The sequence below is a fragment of the Gobio gobio genome (genome assembly GCF_949357685.1).
Source record: "Gobio gobio genome assembly, chromosome: 12".
Lineage (NCBI taxonomy): Eukaryota > Metazoa > Chordata > Actinopteri > Cypriniformes > Gobionidae > Gobio > Gobio gobio.
The window spans coordinates 45,124,000-45,150,293 of NC_137105.1; the positions used below are offsets into that span (position 1 = coordinate 45,124,000).

The window sequence follows — 26,294 nt, forward strand, 5'->3', positions numbered from 1 at the left end:
CTTTTATCTTTCACTTTAGGAATTTTGTGCAATTTTGAGTGTTTACATTGCACATATTTTATAATTTGTGTAGAGTGTAACAGTCGGGTTCTGGGAGTAAAAACTCCCATTCATTTTCTCTGTAAAGGAATTTATTTTGAACCATAACTTATAGTGTGAGCTAAGAGGTTGTTAATTGATGATATAGGCTTTTGTTGAAGCCATCAGTCTGCATTATTTAAACTTAGTTTTTCAAATAATCATATGTAACCGTTGAATTCCTACATTAAAAACTACATTTTCCATGATTCTGCAGACATCCCCACCGATTAGAGAACATGTTAGTGCTGCCCACTCCCATTCAGCACTGCGAATGATGAATGACGAGTCAGTTTCTCAACACTCTCAAGCAAATATTTGTACACATAATGTGCACCGTAAAGCACACACATGTTGCAAGGATCTGTACACAATTCCTGGAAGCTGGAAACATCCCAGTTCTTGCATGGCCAGCATACTCACCGGACATGTCACCCATTGAGCATGTTTGGGATGCTCTAGTGTTCATTTTGTCACCTATTTTTTATTTAGTCTTAGTCTTTTGCCAAATGTCCTTGTTAGTCATATTTATTCATTCACATCATTTTTTGTTAGTCATGTTTTAGTCGACTAAAAGTCTTGTCATTTTAGTCTAGTTTTAGTCAAAAGACAACTCAAGGTATCTTAGTCAAGTTTTAGTCTACTAAAAGTCTCGTCATTTTAGTCTAGTTTTAGAAAAAAAGAAACTCAATATATTGTGTGGCAAAATAAGTTACATAAAATATAAATAACCTGCATAATGTATGTGCCACAACACCAAAGCTAACTGGTTGATTTACAGCGTAGATGCCTAAAATCAGCATTAGCTTATGAGATTATGGGCACAAATATCGATTTCGATCTTGATTCAGTATGAATTCATATTTATATATCCTACTGTACATAAGGAAAAATAAGTTTACCTTTTAGCACTATTTTAAGCTTTTTTGGGGTTAAATTATATTTGCTTGCATTTTTTACTATTCACTATTATTAACATTTTAAAAGTTCACAAATAAGTAAGCAGTTATGATCTGCAATACTTTTTTGAGCAACTAGACTACATGTATATTTATTAAAGAGCCATACAGGCACCAGTGGGTAATGGCATTACAAATGAAAATTTTCATTTTTCCAGCCACAAAATGGCTCTAATTTTCCTCTTTACATTGGAATTCTCTATTTTAACCTTTAATTACTACACTAATTGTAATATAAATAATACAAATATTAAAATAAACATTTTTTAAGTGGTCATTAATGGACCAAACTTATTGCACAAATAGTATTTAGTACCAAAAGATAGGCTGGCAGCAACAGGAGTCTTGAGACCTGTACTTGCGCAACAGCGCAAACTCATTCTGAATATTTTGAACAGCTGAATATTCTATCTCATGATGAAAAAGTAGAGACGATTGTAGACGAAATTGAAGAGAGATTTCATCTTAGTTTTTATTTTATGCAAAACGTTTTGGTCTCGTCCTTTTTCGTCAACAATAATGCATGTTAATTTAGTCTTAGTCAGCGTTTTTGGACATTTTCTGACGTTTCTGGTGCAGTCTCGTCATCGTCAAAAAAAGGTTGGTGACGAACATATTTAGTCTCGTCTCGTCTGACGAAATTAACACTAGTATGTTCTGGGTCGGCGTATACGACAGTGTGTTCCAGTTCCTGCCAATATCCAGCAACTTTGCACAGCCATTGAAGAGGAGTGGATCAACATTCCACAGGCCACAATCAACAACCTGATCAACTCTATGCGATGGAGATGTGTTGCACTGCGTTAGGCAAATGGTGGTCACACCAGGCACACACTTTTTTTTTAAACCCCCCCCCGGGAAACCCCCTTCCAGGACCCCCCTAAAACAGAAAAAATGCCTTTTATTGTCGCCAGCCTAACTCTGCGTTCACACCGGACGCGATTCGCGCGAGTGATTTACATGTCAAAGGTGAACTATGTAGGATTTTTGCAGTAAAACATCCAGAAACCACTAGGCCAGTGTTATATATTTTGTTCAGTTGAGTACTTAGAATATCCCAAATGTTTTCAACTATTTGTAAATCGTGAGAAAATTGCTATTTTAACCAAGGAGCCGGGACGTGTGAGCTATGCGTGTGAGGGAGTCGCCTGTCGATTGCGTCATATCTGCGTCACCCTCGGTCTCCGGTTTTATTCAGTGAAACACTTTACTTTCACTGCAGTGTGAACAAGTGTCATAGCAGCCGCCGAGCGAACGTCATAACTTCCTTTTCAACACACTCAGATATATCTAATACGATAAACAGAGCTGCGTTACCTCACACTCAGCACTGGAGAAGAGGAAGTGCCGCCGGCAACCGTGTCATAATAAAAGTCCCGCCAGCGACTATGCCATAATAACAGTCCCGCTCTTCAATCGCTCCTGCGGCCTTGCTCAGCTCCACAACACTCGCTCCTGCTCTGCTTCAGACTACAGTAATGTTAATAATCGCATCCATGAACATGATTTCTGCCCGAGTCCTATCCTGACTCTTTCCCACCGGCTGTGAGGTGAAGACCACATGTCCCGAGATTCTGCGCTCAAACGTGCCGTCATCAAACTACGCCTTTGTTTTGAACAGGCGACCTCTAGTGGACGGAAAAGTTACATAGTGTAGCTTTAAGTCAATGCAGAGACGCGAAATGGCATTCTGCGGCGCGATTCGCGCGAATGAGGCGGCGAGATTCGCGCGATTGAGGCGGCGCGAAGGACGCGAATTGCGCGTTGAAAAAAAAAAGTTGAAAAGTTGAAAAATCTGAACTTTGGCGGATATTTCGCACCGCGTTAACCAATCAGGAGCTTGCTCTAGTAGTGACAACAATGAGGAGAAAATCTGTATTAAATCTGGTTCAGACAATATGATTATCACTGTGATAACATTAAATGACATGAAACACAACCCAGTCTCTTTTTGTTAAATGCAAGTTTATGTATGATCAATAATACAAAAGTATAAGTAATGTATAACAAGCTATACATGATATAAAGCAAACAATGCAGTCAAACAATCAAAGTCAGTGCTAGTAGGCTAACGTTATAACTGCAACGTACAGTTATAGCCTAAAAATATAAGGTAATGAAACTTATCTTTGCCCTCAGCCTAAACGATTTGCCAGGGAACAAATTATAGATCCATGAGACCAAAGATCGGCCGTTACAAGACGAATTATAGCTCGAGACACACCACAGAGACATCAGAGCCAGCGGTAGACGGCAGAAGGACTGGCCGAGGAAAGGTTGCCCTCGCCGGCTTTGACAAGCGCTGACCGCCGCTGTCTGCTGGAGCTCACAACTCTGAACACGGCAGATAAAATGTTCAAATAGGCACTGTTTATAGAAATAAACCACAGATTTGAGCTTTAAACAACTACATTATCGACTGAAAAAGTCTTAAAACTACGTTTTGGCACACATTAACAGTAGATATTAACAAAAAAAAAAAGACATGTAAACACAGCCCATGTCAGCCATTTCTCAACGAGACGAGCTGCTGGCGGAAGCCCCGCCCATGACGCGAATTCGCGTCTGTTGTGCAGTGAATGTCACGCGCGAGTAAACTCAAAATGTACACACGTCCACCTTCGCGCGATTAGCGTCCGGTGTGAACGCCACATAAGGCACACCTGAGCAATAATCATGCTGTCTAATCAGCATCTTGATATCCCACACCTGTGCGGTGGATGGATTATCTCGGCAAAGAAGAAGTGCTCACTAACACGCATTTAGACAGATTTGCATTAGAGGTCGTCCGATTCATCGGTTTTGCCGATTAATCGACACGATAGCTGATTGGTGGAACAATCGGTTATCGGCTAAAATCTACACCGATAGTTTTTCCGGGTTTTCCTGAACGGAGAGGGCTGACACATCAGATGCGCGTTTAAAACATGATAGCAAAACGGTATGAATACAGAACACTACTGTACTTGTTGCCAAATCATTATAAAGTAATTAATTTCTTGACTAGATGCTGCATTAACAGGCAAAGAACAGCAGTGTGTATGTTTGTTAACGAGGCTGAGAGGACGCTAACATTAGCAGTACCTCAAGCAGTTAAATCAATGAAATAAAAACGCACGCAAGTCCCAAATGTTGCATATATAAAATTAGTGATGTGAGAACGCAAACTTTTGGTTAATAAATGCTGTGGAAGTATTGTTCATTGTTAGGTTGTTAATTTCAACATTAAATTGAGTTTGAATTTTCATTTTTATCTCTTAACCTTGGTTAATGCACTATAATCTAACATGAATGATCAAAGTACAATTGTATTACTCATATTAATACATGCTGTAAAAATGTTCATGTAAGCTAATACATCCTTGTTGCATAGGGACTTGCATAGTGTTAACTATAAAATGTACATGCATGTTTCTAGGTTATAGGTAAAGAAACAAATTTGACCTGTAATATTTTAATGTTTACATTTTTTTCTGAAGAATTTGTTCTGTTAGAACTTCTCATTTTAATATTCATATTTGTATGTTTTTAATTTAGCACATTTTCAGAGATCAGTACTGTTTTTTTATTTATTTATTGTTATAAAGTTCAGCACTGTTTTACTTGCCTTTTTTTATCCAGTATACATTTTAAAAACTATCGGTCGATTAATCAGTTATCAGCAAGTGTGGTCCAACCTAGTTATCGGTATCGGTAAAATCCACTATCGGTCGACCTCTAATTTGTAAAAAAAATAAAAAATATATATATATATATATAAAACCAAATCTTAACTATTTTAGAGTTAAGCCATGAACCAAATCAACCAGCTACAGGGTGAATCACACAACATTGCAAACTTTGATTTGAAGCAAAATCAGACAAAAAGAACATTAGTACAGGATGCAAGTACAGGACTGTTTACTTAAAGACTTTAAGTAGTATATATATATATATACTTGCATCCTGTACTACTGTTCTTTTTGTCTGATTTTGCTTCAAATCAAAGTTGTGTGATTCACCCTGTAGCTGGTTGATTTGGTTCATGGCTTAATTCTAAAACAAAGAAATACTGGTGGAACTAGGGCCGCTGAAAAAGTGGATGATCTGGCACTGTTGCACTCTATTCTAAAATTGTCAATTTCCCCTCAGAGATCTGCGTGTGAATCTTTTGTGCTACTGTAAAATGAATACTACTCAGACCAGTGATATCAATTATATTGTACATTTCGTCTTGTTTACATTATTTACCAGAGCATTAACAGTTCAGTTATTATGTTTACAACTGAATTATGCTTAATGGCGACAGTGTGGTGATACATTTTTCATATAAGCTTTACTGTGACTATGTTTATCAGTAATTGCAGCTAATGGTTATTGTAGCATGTAGCGACAATAGGGCTCAATTAGCTAATTGTGGTTAATAACAGCAGTAACATGTAGTGGCGGCGTCTGCTCTCTTAATTGTTTCCTATGACCTTAGTTATCAACCACACAGGCTTTTTCTAGAAAACAAGCCACTGACAGTTTTTTCTACACTATAGCAAAGCTGCCGTTTTACAGAAATACCTCACCACATTTTATTGCTTAAACTTCTTGTTTTGGTTCATTTGGTTTTGGGTTTATTAAGAAAGGAAAATGGGTTAAGGAGTGACTGTGTATTTTTATATATGTTGTTTTGAGGCTAACAATTTTATTTAATGCTTTAAAGGTTAGCCAATATGCTTGGCATTCAGCATGCTGTCTTTACCATAAATAGCAACTTTGTCTACGTAATGTGTTAGCTTCTGTTCTACTAGGGACTAGCCTGACGTCATCATACTCAGATTCTAGTCAGAATATAAAATATAAATATAGAATATAAAATAATACTAAGTCTGATACTGCTCCATTGGGCTGTGATTATGGGGCATGTTTCAACCGAACCAGGAAAGAAAATGCCTCTGCGCTCAATTGGATAGACCTACAACCAATCAGAGCAACGGAGAAAGTGACGTGTTGAGCAACGCATAGTTCTCAACAGAACTCAACTGCACGCATGCTGAAAGAAGTAGAAGAAGTAGAAGAAGAAGATGAGTGTAAACCATCTTTGCCGTTGTCATGAGAAATCCTGTCCGGATTGGAGAAATATATACAGTACTGATAAACTTAACAGAAATCGATTCAGAATATAATACAGTAATTCATAATACATGGTTCTGGACAAGCAATTGTTTAAAAATAAACTATGAATTCATTGTCATACTAAGTACACACAAAAAACATTTATTTGAAATGTGTAATTGATTGCTATAATGAGAGCAATAACGTGCCTAACATATTGTACATTATTTCAATTGATAAACTAAGTAATAATACCAATACAAAATCATAACATAGTAATGTACCTATAATGTATATATATATATATAATATATACTGTATATACACTATGGCAAATATATTCTGTATATATATATATACAGAACAGGTGCAAAAAATAAATACAACAGGATTTGTTTTAAATTGTATAAACATTACAGCTAGGCTTGGGCTTTTAAGCTGTAGGGTAAGTGCAACCATGGTGTATAAACAAAGCTAATCGGGTAGCTGTATGCTATGCTAGAACGTGCGCTAACTAAAAAAACATTAAGAACAAGATATGCTTGATTTCACAACTTACAGCTTTGGTTATATATATGAAACATGATTTGCAAGACGTTAAAGATTATTTTAACACAATTTAAATGACAAAAATCAAAACGTGATTTTGTAAGAATTGTAATCAGGCTCTGAACAGATTACCCATTAAAAGTTCTTTCAGCCAATAGAATCGCTCTTGTAAAAATAATTTAAGGATACACGGAGTACTTACCAACACGATCATCATGTCTGAGAGAAATAGTAAAGGTGAATGATGCATATATGAACAAGTTCTCAATTTTGGATTAGAACGAATTCATACCAAGCGCTCTTTTGTGACGTAAATGATTACGTTACTGTTGAGCATCTGTCCATCATCGTCTAAAGCCCGCCCCCGCAACGATTTGATTGGTCCGAACAGCTCTGGTTCGAGCATAGTTGCTCCACAACGGATCAAGTCCAGACCGAACTTCCCAACCTCAAATGTTGTGGGGAAGGCTAAGTTCGGCTGGCATCCAGGCTAACTAGGAACGTCAAAAGTAGTTGATAGTTATAGAGAAAACTACTCTTTGCTTTTTGTGTCTTTCTTAGATTTCAAACTCATGTTTGTGGATGCTAATCTGATTCAAATGTATTTCTTTGTTCATGTACGTTTTCGGTCACCAGCCCGATCCAGCCACTCCATTTCCTCTGCTGACACCAATTTTTCAGTGATCATTTAGATCAAATGGTGTTGACAGTTCTTGGCATCTCGATTTTAATGCATAACTGCAATGCAGTATGAGTGTCCAAGTTTTTTTGTAAGCCACATGTTACCAAACCCTTTTTTGTGGCCAAGTCTTTATTCAGCCAAGATCTCATTTGGTTCAGATTTTTCTGCATACTTCACGAATTGATTATCCTGAAGACTTCTAATGTTAAGACTGGGTGGAGAGAGAAAATGACTCTCTGAGGACTGAGAGTTTAGTTTTTCACTTTCCTCCATTCCTTACTTTACTCTGTCAAGGAAAACCCCTGGATGCTATTAGGGGAAATAATGGCTCGTATCACTACGTCAACAGCTGTAAATTTGAAATCCTGTGCATTTTTCTCCTGTGTGTGTGTGGATGCTTGTGTGTCTCTCAGCAGGTCACTTTACTGAACAGCCCAATTAGGTGAGCATGACCCTCACACAGATGTCAGGTGCTCTAAAGAACACAAACACAGACCATCAGGGCCCTATGCTCAGACAGATATAGTCAAGTGTTCACATAAAAATAGTCTGCAGACCTCCCAATCATCTTTTAAACACACTAAACAAAAACTGTATCCCAATACTTATGCAAAAAACTACTTTGCAGTTCAGGGATCAGCAAGGAGTTGTATATGCATATAAATTGTATATAAATATGCAAATTATCCCCTCCTCCTTTCACTCACACCAGCGATCAGAGATCCACTCTGTCAACTATACTGTAAAATTCTGCACAATGCCAAGTGGAAATACTGGTTTAATTCAACCAGAAATTGATTCAAAAGAAGAGGAAGAGTGAATTACACTATGGCAACGTGTTTTATGTATCGCTCTTTACAATGTTGGACACATAACCTTAATTAATATAATTAGCATTTTGCTTGGTTACGTTATCAAACAGCTAATAATTGTTCAAAGCCTTTCCAAGGATGCTGTTTTTTAGAAAGTGAGATGGCAAACAGGAATATGGTTTTTGTAACATTAGCAACACATTATTAGTTTGTTATTATATATTATTGTTTGATAATGTAGTCAAGCAAAAGGCTAATCATATTAATTACCGTTATGTGTCCGACGTTGTAAAGAACGGTACTTTTGTTCAGCGTTTACTACAGTAACCTGAGTAAAAGTTGAGTGAATGAAAAATTTTTCCTTCACTTTTCAGGACTTGTGCGACACACTTGGTTCAAGCTGAAAAAAAAACGTACTGGATTAATTTAACCCCCAAGTGTTTTTTTCCCTCCTCTGATCATGTCGTATCTTGCTATCAAGTGAGGCAGGACTGCCTTTAAAAATGGGTGCATGACAGCCCTGGCACTGTTTATCTTTAATAGCAAAGAATCATAGCGGGGAGCATGCATTTAAGTGGAATTGTATGTTGTTTGTGAGGTCAGATGTTGCTATGGTGCAATTTTGCAGTCAAAGATGTTGTAGAATATCTCTTACCATCATACAGCATAATAAAAGAATCTTTCTTTGGCCGCTAAATGAAGTAGAAAAGAGAACGCCTAAGCTCTGTTTAAAAAATATTTGGGCTAAGGGTTCTTCAAGGTTTTTATTTCACAATGTCAAAGGATAAAAATGTGTTTTGTGGTAGAGGCTAGTGAGTCACGTGCCTTTGACAGAGTTTGTTCTTGTTTCCCTTGAATTTTACTTACTGTAAAACATGGATCTGGGCTTGGATACAGAAGTTCGCAGAGAAAGATTGGATGTGGACTCACATGGATTCCTTTAACAAAATTACTTAAATGTCAGTTAAAAGGTCTTGTTGACAATAATGAAGATGCAACAAAAAACACATGATAATTAAATGGTTTTAATGAAAACATGTTACTGGGAGGACTCCAACAGAAAACACCTGCCGTGAACATCTTGTGTGTAGTTTGTAGCCATTTTTTCCGTAATGTGGCTACATCCCAATGTAAAACATTTGCATAATGTCCACCTGATGGCTACTTTGGCATTGTGAGGGGGAAAACATTCTTACATGGACTTCTGAAGGCAGAAGAATCGAAGAATCAATGGTTAACACTGGGGTCGATGGTCGCGCCGGTGGGGTTGACGTTCGCGCCAGTGTGATCACCTCGCTCAAAATACTCAATTTTGGTCATACAGATGAGTGTTATACATCATTCGAAACGGTCAATTCGTCATTTCGAAGTTGTGCTTGCAAAGTTTTGCAGTTGTGCAGCTTGTTATTCTTGACTGTCATTATCATACAAAGGCTCAAACTAATACAGCAAACCATAGTTAGGGTAGTTACAGTAGTGTCCATGGAGGCTCAGGCAGCCTCCAGAGCTGATACTCACCGGTTATGGTAAGGGCCATTACATTTCAGGCACACACTTTAAGCGGTAGACAAATAACAACAGACTGGGTCCGGCTGACCAATTAGAGCAGATTGAGCATTTCGGAAGTGGGTTTTTAAAGAAACTGAAACTAAAACAAAGCTTTCAGACAGAGAGTGAGAACAGGTGATGCAACAATATAAATTATACTAAAAATATTTTTTTCAGATTAAATCAAACCCATTTGGCATAATTATGAACCTGTAAATTAGCATAATGGGGGCTCTTTAAAAAAAGTTTGGTTAAATGGCACATCATATCATATTAAGTGAATAAATTATTTGAATATATAATGTCATTCACATCAAAATGAGAATGTCATTTACACAGAAATTAAGTCATATGACGCCTTCTATGCTCACTGTTGCCTTATATGCCCGTCTTGTTGATGTTTACGTCTTGCGGCGCTAGCGCAACGCAAGTGATTTTTGCTAGTTTCAGCCTGACGCAGTTATCATTTTCACGTCCAGCACCACATTGTTTAAATGGCAAATGCACTTGCGCCCATCTGTTCGCCCATGGGCGTGCTGCTCTGAAAATGAGGTGTGTTCAGGGGCATTGTTGGCGTGTTGCTATTTTGAGGCAACTGAAATCGACTGCACCATTGACCAACAAGCATTATTGACTGCAGTAAGTTTTTGTTATTTAAAGGGCATGTTAGTAATATGCGCCTTTAGGCGGGTGCACAATGCACGTGCACTCTGCTTATTACACACACAGGGTGTGCAGCAGCACACAAAAAATTGTATTATATGAAAAATGAAAGGTTTAAAATGTAAAAGATTATTATTGTGCAGGCTACATAAATATAAAATGCCTACATCTCATAATGGATAGTCATTGCATGTATCAGAATTAGCCTACATATTTGCAGTAATGACGAGCAAGCAGGCGCCATTGGACGAGATCCGTTTCCTCGCTAGAGAAGCGTTCAGTTTTTCCGCTTGCAAATTCCGCCATGTAAATAGCAAATCCACCATGGCCCAAACACAACTGGCTTTTAAAGGGAATGGGAGATGAGACTCTGATTGGTCCAAAAACCCACCCATGACTCATTAAGAGAATAGGGACAACCCTTTTAGACCATGTGCCTGGCGCGCTGACCGTTTTTACCTGTTGTTAAACTAGCAAAAGGGGATTCGGTGCTAAGTGCACCAGCGCCATGCGCTTTAGACCAATAAAAAAGGGCCCTTCGTCTCAAGGTTTCATGGATTATCTGATCCTCCTTTACCATCTACTTTGCACAGGTATCCAAAAAATCCTGGGCTAATCTTTTACCTGAAGAGTTTGACACTTGGTTTACCAGACAGACCCACATTCATTTCTGATAGAATTGGGTTGTTTGTTTTAACTTTTTCCCCGCCAGCTTTTAAAAAAAAATTGCCAGTCACCGGCAATGATTTTTATCATTTTCGACATTTCATTCAGTAACATTAGGCAGTTTTGATTTATATGCTGTTTAATGTTGATAATCACGTTATTTTACAAATGCATCTGCTTACATGCGATCACTTGCAAATTCCGCCATGTAAATAGCAAATCCGCCATGGCCCAAACACAACTGGCTTTTAAAGGGAATGGGAGATGAGACTCTGATTGGTCCAAAAACCCACCCATGACTCATGACTTCATTTGGTTCAGATTTTTGCGTTTTCCTCGCCTGTGTTTTGATCAGGAGATTCTGTACTCATTCAGAAAATGCGTAATAGCGCCCCCCTAGCGTATAACAGTGAAAACACGGAAACGCGGAAAATTCCGTGTTTGGCAGGGAAGCGTTTTCTCGCAAATGACGGAAAATTTCGTGTTTTGCCGGGAGTTAATGGCCGTTTTGTTAAAGCGAATTTATAGATCAAGATTCACAGTGGTTCGTCTCAATGAGCTGTTTCTTTTTAAATGTATATATCCTTTTGTTCATGGTGTCTTGAGTATTTGATCCATCACAGGTGTGACCCAGTCCGATTCCAGTCATACACTAAGTCAATGTCCTTCTTACATTTCCAGGCCTGCATTTAGAATGATTTACGTCCAATGGAGAAAGAGTGAGTCCCTCATATCCAGTCTCTCTGGCTGGGACGTTATATTGCACACAGATCTGAATTAGCCCGCTGGGGTTCGACTTCCTCTAACTCTTTGAGTTCCCCCAATCACAGTCCAAAAGAGAACATTCTACAAATCAGAAACATCTCAATTATAAATGCAATCTATGAATATGAATCTAAATTATAATCTGATCATCAATTCCGATTCTGTACACTATGGGTCAGACCTTAGAAGTCTGATAGGGAATCATTCTCATCCACTAAAGTGGGTAAAGGCGGGTTTACACTGTGTGAGTTCAGACTCTCGAGAGATCCTGAGATATTGCACACATTACAAGTCAGTTGATTTCCACTCGATTTCTCCAGAGTGAAAAAAAATTGCCTGTCTCGTACAAAAAACGTACCGTGTGCGCCAGACTTAGCGGTGTGGAATTTCATTTTGTCCGAGAGAATAACCTACAACACACTCCATTATTTCTCTTCAGACTGATAATGGTTACCTCATAAGATGATTCAGGTGGGCCGCTCATGTTCGGAAGGAAGGATGACACGCGGGGGCCTAGTAGGCTGAGACTCCGTGTTTCAGTGCTTTGGAATGTATTGTTTGGTTGTCATTGTACTCCCAGGCTCAGAGGGAGGATTTTGTAGTTTTCAGATATGAGATTCTGAAGCAAGGCCAGTTTAGCTCTCTCTAGAGAGAGAAACCGTGTTTGTGTTGGGCAGAACAGCTATGCTGAGCTCAATAAGGACGTTTTTCATTGCAAATGAAATCCATCCTCAAGGTTATTAGATTTTGTAGGTTTCAAAAACACACACGCTCTAACACAAGCACGCAATCATTCTCAGACTCACACGAACACACACAAACATGTTGATTTGTATCTCAACAGTCTGTCCTCATGTAAACTGAGCAGTTTTTCCTGTGAGCAGAGTTACATTAGCTCTGATATCGTTACACGTAGACAGATGCCACAACAAAGATTTGTGGGAACTTTTCACGGTCATCTGCACTTCACCTTGGTTGTGGAATAAATATTGAGCTCTGGGGCAGCTTCTTGACAAATTTTGTTTATTTGAAATGGCCGGCAACTGCGCAGATTATGAGTTGAAGGCATAATGGCCTGGTTTCATAGCCAGGGCTTAGATTATAGGCCTTAGTTCAAATAGGACATTTAAGTAGCTTTTATAAACATGCTTTAGAAAAAAAACATTACTGGTGTGCATCTTGAGACAAAATAATGGCACTGACATATTTTAACTGATATATCAGTGCAAGTTGCTTTAAGTTTAAAGTTGCTTTAAGTTCTGCCCTTTCCAGAACATTTTCATTCAACGTTCCCAGCTGGTGGAACGATCTTCTCACCGCCATCCGAAACGCAGAATCATTGACAACATTCAAAAGTCAACTAAAAACTCATCTCTTCCGTGACCACAAAAAAAAAAAAAAAAAAGTCCTTTCTTCCCCTTTTTCCCTCCCTACTCTTACCTGTACTACACTGAGCAATGTACACGGTCTCAGTATTTCAGGCACTTGTTGCGCTTACTCGACTCTTCATGACAAATCGCTTTGTGTACTCCCAAGTTGTAAGTCGCTTTGGAAAAAAGTGTCTGCTAAATGCATAAATGTAAATGTAAGTTAAAACAGCTCAAACATGCATTTTAGTCTGGGACTAGACCTCATCTTTGAAACCGGGGGAATATACTTAAATAATATATAAATAAATATACTTAAATAATATATGATTTCTGAAGGTTCATGTGATCTGGAGTAATGATGCTGAATATTCAGCTTTGCCATTACAGGAATACATTTCATTTTATGAAAATAGTAATAAAAATTGTAATAATATTCCACAATATTTTTAGATTTTTACTGTATTCTAGATCAAATAAATGCAGCTTTTGTGAGCTCTGTGCTCTTCGCGTGACGGTCAAAAATGAGCGGGGGAAAAAAAACTTCAGTGAATTCAGTTTTAAACTTCAGTTTAATTTCAGTGAAATTAATGTAATTCAATAATGTTTTTTATTTAATATTTTGAGGGGACTTTATGGTACTAAATTATATTTATGATGTAGTATCCATTTATTCACTTTTTGAACATAGACCTGAACATGAAATTTCCAACTTAAACTGTGGTAAATCTTGAATGCTTTAGAGCCCAGACTGAAGTTTGATCTCTTTTCAAAGACTACACTTGGTAAATTATTGCTGAGGTGAAAATATTTTAAAAAGTGACCCTTAAAAAAAAGTTACAGAATTTTATATTTATTTGTTATAAAAAATTCAACAATTTTTATATGAAACATATCTTTTCAAAAACACCTTTTACTCTAAAACTGCAAGAAAATCAAAGCCATATATCTAAACAAGTTTTTTTCCAAATTTGAGCTTGATATCCCAAAAAAGTAGCTTTTTCAGTATGATTTTATTTGGGCGCAGTACCAAAAGTGAAATTCGTCTTTCACTTTTGACCCCGAGGAGTGTGACTTTTTTTTTCAGGACCATTTAACCTTTTCGAATCGTGTGTTTGTGTTTGTGTGTGTGTGTGTGTGTGTGTGTGTGTGTGTGTGTGTGTGTGTGTGTGTGTGTGTGTGTGTGTGTGTGTGTGTGTGTGTGTGTGTGTGTGTGTGTGTGTGTGTGTGTGTGTGTGTGTGTGTGTGTGTGTGTGTGTGTGTGTGTGTGTGTGTGTGTGTGTGTGTGTGTGTGTGTGTTCACATAGCAAGTGCCAAAACCTTTACCAAGTTTCGTACAATTCCGATGAAGTAAAAAATTCGCAAAAAAAAAACAAACTAAACAAAACGTTTCCTTAGAATGACCAAAAATGACTGAAGAGCACCAGAGGGTTAAAAGATATTTTAGCAAATCTCATCCATAAATGTGCTCAGTAACAGAATTAGGTATTATTTCAAGGTCAGAACGAATAATTGCTCCCTTCAGTCCTGATTTGCTAAAGAATTTAGCATACGTGAAGGTGGAAAAGAGTGCGGTGGAGATCCCTGACATAATGATTGATCGTGTCATGGAAATAACTAAAGCAGAACTTTGTAATTCCTGCTGGATAAATGTCACTGCTGTAGTTTGATAGATGCGATGCTACATTTTTAATAGTCTTAATATGGCTGATGAATGTCTTGTCTCTGTTCTTCAGGCCTTGGGGGACTCTGACCTGGCAGAGGTTCTGAAACAACTTCTTCCCCTCATAAAGTCCAGTGAGCCTGGAACAGGTTCTGACTCTGGTGAGCTGAGCATGGATGATCTTCTGGTGCTGCTGGTTTATGTGTACTCTATGGCCCAGGAAGCATGTCCGGGTGGTGCTGAGGAGGAAAAGCATGTGGAGAAGGTGGAGAAGGAATTGATTGGCGCATTGACACTCCAACTCACCCGGCAGACCACATTGAGCCCACTGCTGCAGGAGATCACAGGTCAGTGGTGGAATACTAGTTCAATATGATCCCAGTATACCATTATACTAAAGCAATTATGTGCAGTTAGTAATGATATATTGCCACATTGTCGTCACTGAGTTTCCACATCATTTAGTGTCTTCATGAAGCTGTCATGCCTAATCTCTGTGTAGCACACTAGTGATTAGTACTGGAACATTTAAATAACATTAAAACAACCACCAGCACAACCACTGCACAGCACTTCTGACCTCTCCACTTCACAACTACATACATCAGCGGAGCAAGAACAGCACTGCTCACTCAAACCAGCACCATTCAGCTGCGGTTACTTCTATAAGCTCATATTTTCAGTTTACATTTGCATCATCTAATGATCACTTGTTCATTTTTTAAAACATTAATAACTGTTAATGCCATCTTTAGCAAATCTAAAAGAATAGCCATTTTTTTGACAAAATAGTATAACATTTTAATATCAGTGCATCCCATTTATTTATTTTTTTGTCCAGAATATGTTGTTTCAACTACTCATATGAACTACCTTTTAAAAGTGTGGGGACAGTAAGGTTTTTTTATTGTTTTATTTTTTATTTCTTTGTTTTGCTGAACACAAAATAAGATATTATGTTGAATGTTTGTAGCCAAACAGTTGTGGGGCGCCATTGACTTCCTTAGTAATAATTTTTTTCCATATTATGGAAGTCAATGGTGCCCCATGGGAATGTTTTACCCATAGACTGTAAAAAAAAAAAATGGACGTAGTGTCCGTGACGTCACCCATAGGATTCTGAAGAGCAGTTTTGAAACGTAAAGTAGGGTCGAGCTGGCTGTTCATCTTGGCAGCGCGTCACTCCCGGATAACAGAAAATTGGCAAAGAGGCGGGATGTGGCTGAGGTGATGTGATGACTTATGGTGCGTTCACACCGGACGTGATTTGCGCGAATGACACGAATCGCCCGAGTTGAAAAATCTGAACTTTGGCCGATATTCGCGCCGCATTAACCAATCAGGAGCTTGCGCTAGTAGTGACAACAATGAGGAGAAAATCTGGTTTATATGAATCATCTATTAATATTTGGTTCAGACAAGTGTGCATATGATTATCACTGTGATAACATTAAATGACATGAAACACAACCCAGTCTCTTTTTGTTAAATGCAAGTTTATGTATGATCAATAATACAAAAGTATAAGTAAAAGGTTTAATAAGCTATACATGAAATAAAGCAAACAATTCAGTCAAACATTCAAAGTCAGTGCTAGTCGGCTACAACGGTGACGTAAAGTTAAATAGCCTAAAAAGAAAAAAGTAATGAAACTTCACTTTGTCCTCAGCCTAAACGATTTGCCAGGAAACAAATTATAGATCCATGAGACCAAAGATCGGCCGTTACATATACACAAGATGAATTATAGCTCGAGACACCACAGAGACATCAGAGCCAGCGGCAGACGGCAGAAGGACTAGCCGAGGAAAGGCTGCTCTCGCCGACGTTGGCGAGCGCTGAGCGCAGCTGATCCACTGGAGCTCACAACTCCGAAAACGCCAGATAAAATGTTCAAATAGGCGCTCTCTTTATAAATAAACCACAGATTTGAGCTTTAAACAAGTACATTCTCAGCTGAAAAAGTCTTACAACTATGTTTTGTCACATATTAACAGTAGTATTTTAACAAAAAAGACATGTCAACACAGTCCATGTCAATCATTTCTCAACGAGACGAGGCGGCTGACAGAAGCCCCTCCCATGACGCGAATTCCTGTCTGTTGTGAAGTGAATGTCACGTGCGAATGAATCGAGTAAACTCAAAATGTTCAAGCGTCCAACTTTGCGCGAATAGCGCGATTTATTCGCGTCATTTGCGTACGGTGTGAACGCCACATAACAGACAGCAGACAAACGGCTATCCACCTGTCACTCAAAGTGGCCACGCCCTTAATTATGCAGAACTTTAAGGCTTTATATAATGTAATAAAATGAGTTATTATCATGAAGGGCAAAATTAGATATATAGACCAAAACCACAATTTGTACCAGGCTGTAAACATGTGTTTTACTGCTGTAAAGTTGGGCATTTTAACATGGGGCTCAATGAGATTCTGCTCCCTTCTGGAGCCTGTCCCTAGCGGCCAGTCGATGAATTGCAGTTTATGTCTCTTCCGTATTGGCTTCAAGAGAGATTGCCGCTTGGTTTTACCACAGTTTTCAGACAAATATCACGATTAAACGGTGTTTAACATCGTATCTAAAATGTAAAAGAAAATTAAAAAAAAAAAAAAAAAACATACCACTCTGAAACGTCCTGTGAAATCTGTGCTTGCAAAGTCTGTGCATGAAATGCGATCTGGACGCTCCTCTAGTTTGTTGACATTCTTAAGTCTAAATCAGGCTTGAATTGGTTTGAAATTTCTAAGGGGCATGACATTTCCCGAACACACTGTGAGCGGTGCCAATCACAGCACTGGGCCAGCTAACCAATCACTGCACATTTCGTTTTTCAGAAGGAGGGGCTTCATCGAAACTGGAACTAAATGGTGTGTTCGGGGCATACTGGGGAGAGAGGTGCTGTAATATATGTGAAAAATATTGTGTTTTTTGAACAATAAAGCATGAAAGCATATACTAGTACACCCAAAAACAAAATCAAGACTTCATAAAAGGGCATAATAAGGCTTCCTTACCATAGAGAGAACAGAGTTTTTTTTTTTTTTCAGCATTTTTCTTGCTCCCTTACTAGGTTTTTAAAACAGTTTACAGTATATCTCAGGTTGCTCCGACAGGATTGTCCCTCAATACTTGTACTGTGTGTTACTTTGAAGGGAGGGTAAAGGAAAGGATCAAGAGAGAGCTGGGTCAGAGAGGAGTCAAGATGATACAAAATGGATGGAGACGGTAAAAGTGAGCAAGTTAAGATGAATGGAGGGAAACACCTCTGTTTTCTGTCTTTTGTCCCCAGGAATACTCACTCACCGTCCTAACATTCCATCAGTCACACACACATACACACACACACATGCTAAAACACTGCTCTTCTTGGGGTGGAATCCACTTTGAAAGTAAAAGATTCAAATCTTTGATTTACTTTTTCCTCAAACGTTCTCCCTTTTTTTTCCTGCTCTTTCGCTCTCGGTTTGGTGACAGCTGATGGAAGCCATCTGAATCTGTGGCCCATATGAGAGCCTGTAAACCTGATTCAGCCTGATTTGTGACTGCAGGAATGAACTCTGTACACTCGCCGCACTTCAAACCAATTCAGTCCCGAGGATTTCGTTTCTTAGTCATTTCTGCTTGCCGCCTACATAATGTTGTGTATTCAAGGTTACATGGAGGTTTCTCGAAAGACAGCGTGCCATGTATCTTTTGAAACATGACTACAAGTTCAACTTTTCCAACCTTGAGAGCTCTGCTCTGTTTTTGTGTGTGCAAGTGTGTGTATATAAGCTTGTTTTACTTCTGCGATGATTTGATGTTTTAAAGTGAAATTCAAAGTGCCTATTAGGCTGGTGGACACACCCTGAGAGTCGCCATCAGCGCGGCCTTCGAAAGCATGTAATAGATACTTTTGCCACAGCGGTCAGACTGGCTTGTGCTCCTCCATCTTTACCGTGTCGTTTTAAATCTGTGTGTGTGTGTGTGTGTCTCAGTGTGGTTTTTAAGTTTTATGAATGTTTCCGTACCTGTGGGGTTCTGAAAGGAACAAGCTGGCATGTTGCAGCATTGCGATTGTTGGAAAATATGTTGTAACTTGAGTGTACGGGAGCAGTTCTTGAGCTGGAAGTTGCTGTCCGTTATAGACAAAATCCACTATATTGACAATAGAATGAAAGAAGGAAAGAATGATAGATGGAATGATAGAAAGAAAGAACGATAGATAGATAGAATGATAGCAACGATAGATAGAAGGATAGAAAGAAAGAGCGATAGGAAGAACAACAGATGGAATGATAGAAAGAAAGAACGATAGACAGACAGATAGATAGATAGATAGATAGATAGATAGATAGATAGATAGATAGATAGATAGATAGATAGATAGATAGATAGATAGATAGATAGATAGATAGATAGATAGATAGATAGATAGATAGATAGATAGATAGATAGATAGATAGATCTAAAAAGAAATATAGACAAAAAGAATGATATATAGAAAGACTGATAGTTAGAAAGAATGATAGATAGATAGATTTTAATAATATATGATAATTATGCATTAACGTGAGCGTTAAGTACAATTAAAAATGAATATTTACTTTTTCTCTCCTCCTTCCTCTTTTGTTCTTGTCTTCTTTTTTTCTTCTCTTGCATTGATGAAAAATGCTTTGGCTCTTGTTGACTTCCTGCTCTGTTCGGCCAAGGGGCCCCACTCTCCCTCTCTCCTGCTCTCCCTCTCTCCAGCTCTCCCTCTCTCCTGCTCTCCCTCTCTCCATCTCTCCCTCTCTCCTGCTCTCCCTCTCTCCATCTCTCCCTCTCTCCTGCTCTCCCTCTCTCCTGCTCTCTCCCTCTCTCCTGCTCTCCCTCTCTCCATCTCTCCCTCTCTCCTGCTCTCCCTCTCTCCATCTCTCCCTCTCTCCTGCTCTCCCTCTCTCCATCTCTCCCTCTCTCCTGCTCTCCCTCTCTCCATCTCTCCCTCTCTCCTGCTCTCCCTCTCTCCTGCTCTCTCCCTCTCTCCTGCTCTCCCTCTCTCCATCTCTCCCTCTCTCCTGCTCTCCCTCTCTCCATCTCTCCCTCTCTCCTGCTCTCCCTCTCTCCATCTCTCCCTCTCTCCTGCTCTCCCTCTCTCCTGCTCTCTCCCTCTCTCCTGCTCTCCCTCTCTCCATCTCTCCCTCTCTCCTGCTCTCCCTCTCTCCTGCTCTCCCTCTCTCCTGCTCTCCCTCTCTCCATCTCTCCCTCTCTCCTGCTCTCCCTCTCTCCATCTCTCCCTCTCTCCTGCTCTCTCCTGCTCTCCCTCTCTCCATCTCTCCCTCTCTCCTGCTCTCCCTCTCTCCTGCTCTCCCTCTCTCCTGCTCTCCCTCTCTCCATCTCTCCCTCTCTCCTGCTCTCCCTCTCTCCTGCTCTCTCCCTCTCTCCATCTCTCCCTCTCTCCTGCTCTCTCCCTCTCTCCATCTCTCCCTCTCTCCCTCTCTCCCGCTCTCTCCCTCTCTCCATCTCTCCCTCTCTCCCGCTCTCTCCCTCTCTCCAGCTCTCCCTCTCTCCCTCTCTCCTGCTCTCTCCCTCTCTTCATCTCTCCCTCTCTCCATCTCTCCCTCTCTCCCGCTCTCTCCCTCTCTCCATCTCTCCCTCTCTCCCTCTCTCCTGCTCTCTCCCTCTTTCCCGCTCTCTCCCTCTCTCCCGCTCTCTCCCTCTCTCCAGCTCTTCCTCTCTCCATCTCTCCCTCTCTCCATCTCTCCCTCTCTCCATCTCTGCCTCTCTCCAGCTCTCCCTCTCTCCAGCTCTCCCTCTCTCCATCTCTCCCTCTCCTCCACTCTCCCTCTCTCCAGCTCTCCCTCTCTCCTGCTCTCCCTCTCTCCATCTCTCCCTCTCTCCTGCTCTCCCTCTCTCCATCTCTCCCTCTCTCCTGCTCTCCCTCTCTCCTGCTCTCTCCCTCTCTCCTGCTCTCCCTCTCTCCTGCTCTCCCTCTCTCCTGCTCTCCCTCTCTCCATCTCTCCCTCTCTCCTGCTCTCCCTCTCTCCATCTCTCCCTCTCTCCTGCTCTCCCTCTCTCCTGCTCTCTCCTGCTCTCCCTCTCTCCATCTCTCCCTCTCTCCTGCTCTCCCTCTCTCCTGCTCTCCCTCTCTCCATCTCTCCCTCTCTCCTGCTCTCCCTCTCTCCATCTCTCCCTCTCTCCTGCTCTCCCTCTCTCCTGCTCTCCCTCTCTCCATCTCTCCCTCTCTCCTGCTCTCCCTCTCTCCATCTCTCCCTCTCTCCTGCTCTCCCTCTCTCCTGCTCTCTCCCTCTCTCCTGCTCTCCCTCTCTCCTGCTCTCCCTCTCTCCATCTCTCCCTCTCTCCTGCTCTCCCTCTCTCCTGCTCTCTCCTGCTCTCCCTCTCTCCATCTCTCCCTCTCTCCTGCTCTCCCTCTCTCCTGCTCTCCCTCTCTCCATCTCTCCCTCTCTCCTGCTCTCCCTCTCTCCATCTCTCCCTCTCTCCTGCTCTCCTGCTCTCCCTCTCTCCATCTCTCCCTCTCTCCTGCTCTCCCTCTCTCCATCTCTCCCTCTCTCCTGCTCTCCCTCTCTCCTGCTCTCCCTCTCTCCTGCTCTCCCTCTCTCCATCTCTCCCTCTCTCCTGCTCTCCCTCTCTCCATCTCTCCCTCTCTCCTGCTCTCCCTCTCTCCTGCTCTCTCCTGCTCTCCCTCTCTCCATCTCTCCCTCTCTCCTGCTCTCCCTCTCTCCATCTCTCCCTCTCTCCTGCTCTCCCTCTCTCCATCTCTCCCTCTCTCCTGCTCTCCCTCTCTCCTGCTCTCTCCCTCTCTCCATCTCTCCCTCTCTCCTGCTCTCTCCCTCTCTCCATCTCTCCCTCTCTCCCTCTCTCCCGCTCTCTCCCTCTCTCCATCTCTCCCTCTCTCCTGCTCTCTCCCTCTCTCCATCTCTCCCTCTCTCCCTCTCTCCCGCTCTCTCCCTCTCTCCCTCTCTCCCTCTCTCCTGCTCTCTCCCTCTCTTCATCTCTCCCTCTCTCCATCTCTCCCTCTCTCCCGCTCTCTCCCTCTCTCCATCTCTCCCTCTCTCCCTCTCTCCTGCTCTCTCCCGCTCTCTCCCTCTCTCCCGCTCTCTCCCTCTCTCCAGCTCTCCCTCTCTCCCTCTCTCCATCTCTCCCTCTCTCCATCTCTCCCTCTCTCCCTCTCTCCCGCTCTCTCCAGCTCTCCCTCTCTCCCTTTCTCCAGCTCTCCCTCTCTCCAGCTCTCCCGCTCTCCCTCTCTCCATCTCTCCCTCTCTCCGGCTCTCTCCCTCTCTCCCGCTCCCCCTCTCTCCATCTCTCCCTCTCTCCATCTCTCCCTCTCTCCCGCTCTCTCCCTCTCTCCCGCTCCCCCTCTCTCTGTCTTTAAAAGCGTATGACTCTTTCATTAAAAACATGGCCTGCCAATTATAGTGCCAATGCACACCAGGTGTGTCCAGAGAAACGTATGACCGCTCATTGACAGCTATTCGTAGGTTTTAAAGGAGTTTCTGAGGGTATGAACGTTTAGGTGAGTGTCTGGACGCACGTGTGATGAAACGTTCGCCATATGTTTTCATCATCGGTGTAACAATCAAATTATTTAACAATGAAAGAACGTGCAGCTGCAGCTGGTGTTCTTGTTCCAGGGCCGTGCATGTGCTCAGTGAAATATATATTGATTGTGACATTCGGCTCAATTAAATTGGTCGGAATGGAAATCAGGCTCGACTTGAAACCTGGTCGCCATGGGAACCAGCCGCTTGCGCACACACAAACATGCCTCGGCCTCTGGTCAGCATGGGAACCGCTCTGCCTGATCCCTCGTTTTAAATCAGCAGAAAATCAGCCCGGGAAAGAAACACACTGGCGTAATGAAACTCACCCACTCACACATAAACACATTCTCTCAAACTCACAGAGAGCTTCAATAACAGGACGTACACCCCAACACGAATACACAGCAGAAAAGCCTGTCAGAGCACACTCACACACACATGCAGAGGGCGAGGGAAGTTAAAAACACACTCAGAGATGCATTTGTGAGGTGAATTACAGAGTGTCACCGGACTGTACAGAATTACAGAGGGAAGAGCTGATGTGACCTCGACAGGTCTTTCATTATCTGTGTCGTCCTGTTTACCAACATCAGCTGTAGAACTAGTGGCTTTGCCTGTCTGTCTGCCTGTCCATCCATCCGTCTCTCTGTCTGCTGTCTGTCTGTCTGTCTGTCTGTCTCTGTCTGCTGTATGTCTTTCTGTCAATCCATCTGTCTGTCTGTCCATCCGTCTGTCTGTTGTATGTCTGTCTCTCCATCCTTCCATTTGTCTATCTGCTGTATGTCTGTCTGTCTGTCCGTCCGTCTGTCTGTCTGTCTCTGTCTGCTGTATGTCTGTGTCTGTCCATCTGTCTCTGTCTGTCTATCCGTCTTACTGTCTGTCTGTCCATCCGTCTGTCTGTTGTCTGTCTGTCTGTCTGCTGTCTGACCATCCATCTGTCTGTCTGCTGTCTGTCCATCTGTCTGCTATCTGTCTGTCTGTCCATCCATCCATCTGTCTGCTGTCTGTCTGTCTCTGTCTGCTGTATGTCTGTCTGTCCATCCATCTCTCTGTCTGCTGTATGTCTGTCCATCCATCTGTCTGTTTCTGTCTGCTGTATGTCTGTGTGTCTGTCCATCCGTCTTACTGTCTGTCTGTCTGTCTGTCTGTCTATCCGTTGTACTGTCTGTCTGTCCATCCGTCTGTCTGTTGTCTGTCTGTCCATCCGTCTGTCTGTCCAACCTTCTGTCTGTCTGTCTCTGTCTGCTATATGTCTGTATGTCTGTCCATCCGTCTTACTGTCTGTCTGTCTATCCATCTTACTGTCTGTCTGTCCATCCGTCTGTCTGTTGTCTGTCTGTCTGTCCATCCGTCTGTCTGTCTGTCTGTCTGCTGTCTGTCTGTCCATCCGTCTGCCTGTTTTTCTGTCCGTCTGTCTGCTGTATGTCTGTCCATCTATCTGTCTGTCTGTCTGTCTGTCTGTATGTCTGTCCATCCGTCTTACTGTCTGTCTGTCTATCCATCTTACTGTCTGTCTGTCCATCCGTCTGTCTGTTGTCTGTCTGTCTGTCCATCCGTCTGTCTGTCTGTCTGTCTGCTGTCTGTCTGTCCATCCGTCTGCCTGTTTTTCTGTCCGTCTGTCTGCTGTATGTCTGTCCATCTATCTGTCTGTCTGTCTGTCTGTCTGTCCAACCGTCTGCTGTCTGTCTCTGTCCATCCGTCTGTCTGCTGTCTGTCTGTCCATCCATCTGTCTGTCTCTCTGTCCATCCGTCTGTCTGTCCAACCTTCTGTCTGTCTGTCTCTGTCTGCTATATGTCTGTATGTCTGTCCATCCATCTTACTGTCTGTCTGTCCATCCGTCTATCTGTTGTCTGTCTGTCCATCCGTCTGCCTGTTTTTCTGTCCGTCTGTCTGCTGTATGTCTGTCCATCCATCTGTCTGTCTGTCTGTCTGTCTGTCTGTCTGTCTGTCTGTCTGTCCAACCGTCTGCTGTCTGTCTCTGTCCATCCGTCTGTCTGCTGTCTGTCTGTCCATCCATCTGTCTGTCTCTCTGTCCATCCGTCTGTCTACTGTCTGTCTGTCCATCCATCTGTCTGTCTCTCTGTCCATCCGTCTGTCTGCTGTCTGTCAGTCCGTCTGTCTGTCTGTCTGCTGTTTGTCTGCCATCGTTCTGCCTGCTGTCTGTCTGCCGTCTGTCTGTCCATCTGGCCGTCTGTCTGTCTGTCTGCTGTCCGTCCATCCGGCCGTCTGTCTGTCTGTCTGTCCATTCGTCTGTCCTTCTGCCTGTCTGTCCATCTGTCTCTCTGTCCATTCGTCTGTCTGTCCATCTGTCTATCTGTCCATCATTCGTCTGTATGTCCATCTTGTCCATTCATCCGTCTGTCTGTCTGTCTATTCTATCTTTCGTTCTTTCTATCTATATTTCTTTTAAAGGTTCTCTCTTGTTCTTTCTACCGTTTTTTCCATCATTCTTTCTATCTTTCTATTTTTCTTTCTGTCTATCATTCTACCATTCTACCATTCTTTCTATCATTCTATTTTTTATCTTTTGTTCTAGCTCTCATTCTATCTATACTGAGGTGATGTAATTGTTTATATTCTACAGAACTAGAAAACGGTGGAAAATCTGCAACCTAACAAAAAGAGTATTAAATGTTCTACTAATATTAATGCATAGTACAATATATTAATTTATTATACCTATTATTTTTCCAAATTATTGTTGTATTAACATTATTTTGTCACGAAAATATATTATGTTAGCTAAATAAACATTTGAATGTTTTTATTATTGCTACAAAAAAGGTAGTGCAGGGACTCGTTTAATTAAGCACCTGCCTCACTAAAGCGATCGCCGCCTGTCCATCTGTATAATTCCATCTGCGCCTCTTGAGGCGGCGGCCTGTAGTTTGTCCTGTGAGCTTGATCTGCATCAGAGCAGGGGCCGGCGAGGCTGTGTTTGCGGCAGCGTGTTATGATGATGTTTTGGAGTTCAGCGCTGTCATCACTGAGGGCTTGTGGCTTCGCAGAGCAGCGGGTGGAGAGTCAGAGGTGAGGCAGTACAGTTTCTCCAAACAGACAGAGGTTGAGGGGCAGATCAGATCTGAGAGAGGAATGAAGTCACTGGAGGACGGATAGAAAGCGAGACGGAGGAGTGTTCTCACTCCTGTAGAATCTGAATGAGAATGTGTCTCACGCTAAATCTGGCTCTAATTGTCGCGAGTAACCTGTGTTTGTGGGTGTTTGTCTCTGGTTTTAATTAAGACTCGGTCTGTTTATCTAGGGAAATGTTTCCATTTCGCTCTTGCATCATAGGACGCGAGTTCTTCAGCATCCACAGCCAAGTCCACATGTGTTACCTGAGCTGTCACTATTGCTGTGAAACGAGAAATATTATTGGATAACGAGGCTTCCTGCTGGGCTGAAACAGCAAATGTAATTGGATGACCTCGAAGGAACAGAGAATGTTATTGGCGGAGGTGTTGACTTTCTGAAAACAGTGTGATGGTGTGCTACTGTGTCTGTTTATAGCATTGGACGAGCCCCATCAATAAATAAAACTTTGAAGACTGTTTATAGAGCGGGATTGTCTGAATTAGGAGCTGATGGATAGCACATGAATCACAGACCTGATTTTGAAATGGCCAGGCGCTTTGAACAGTTGAAGAGTAATAGAAATAGAAAAGCATCTGTTCTTTGTTATGGATTTTGATTTATGATATCGAATGTTATTAATGCCTGCTGGCCACGTCAAGGTTTAAAGACAGCATAAAGAGGCATTTGTAACCCGTGTAGTTATTTTCACGTGATACGGGATGTTTCATTTGATATCAGTGGATTGAGAATGATTTGTCTTATTAAAGGGGACTCTTACAGGTGTCTGAAGGGGAGGGGCTGAAAAACATGAGCGCTTGATGAAGTCAACCAAACAGTTAGAGATGAAGCAAAGGGGTTTTT

At 41.7% G+C, this 26,294-nt stretch overlaps 1 protein-coding gene across 1 annotated transcript in view; it reads left to right on the forward strand.

The window, feature by feature from the left end:
• The window catches only part of scfd2 (sec1 family domain containing 2), a 221,243-nt gene that overhangs the window by 94,936 nt on the left and 100,013 nt on the right, over positions 1-26,294 (forward strand). The window contains exon 5 of the mRNA XM_079831658.1: positions 14,908-15,181. Coding sequence (XP_079687784.1) covers positions 14,908-15,181 — 274 coding nt within the window. The remainder of the gene's footprint in view (positions 1-14,907; positions 15,182-26,294) is intronic.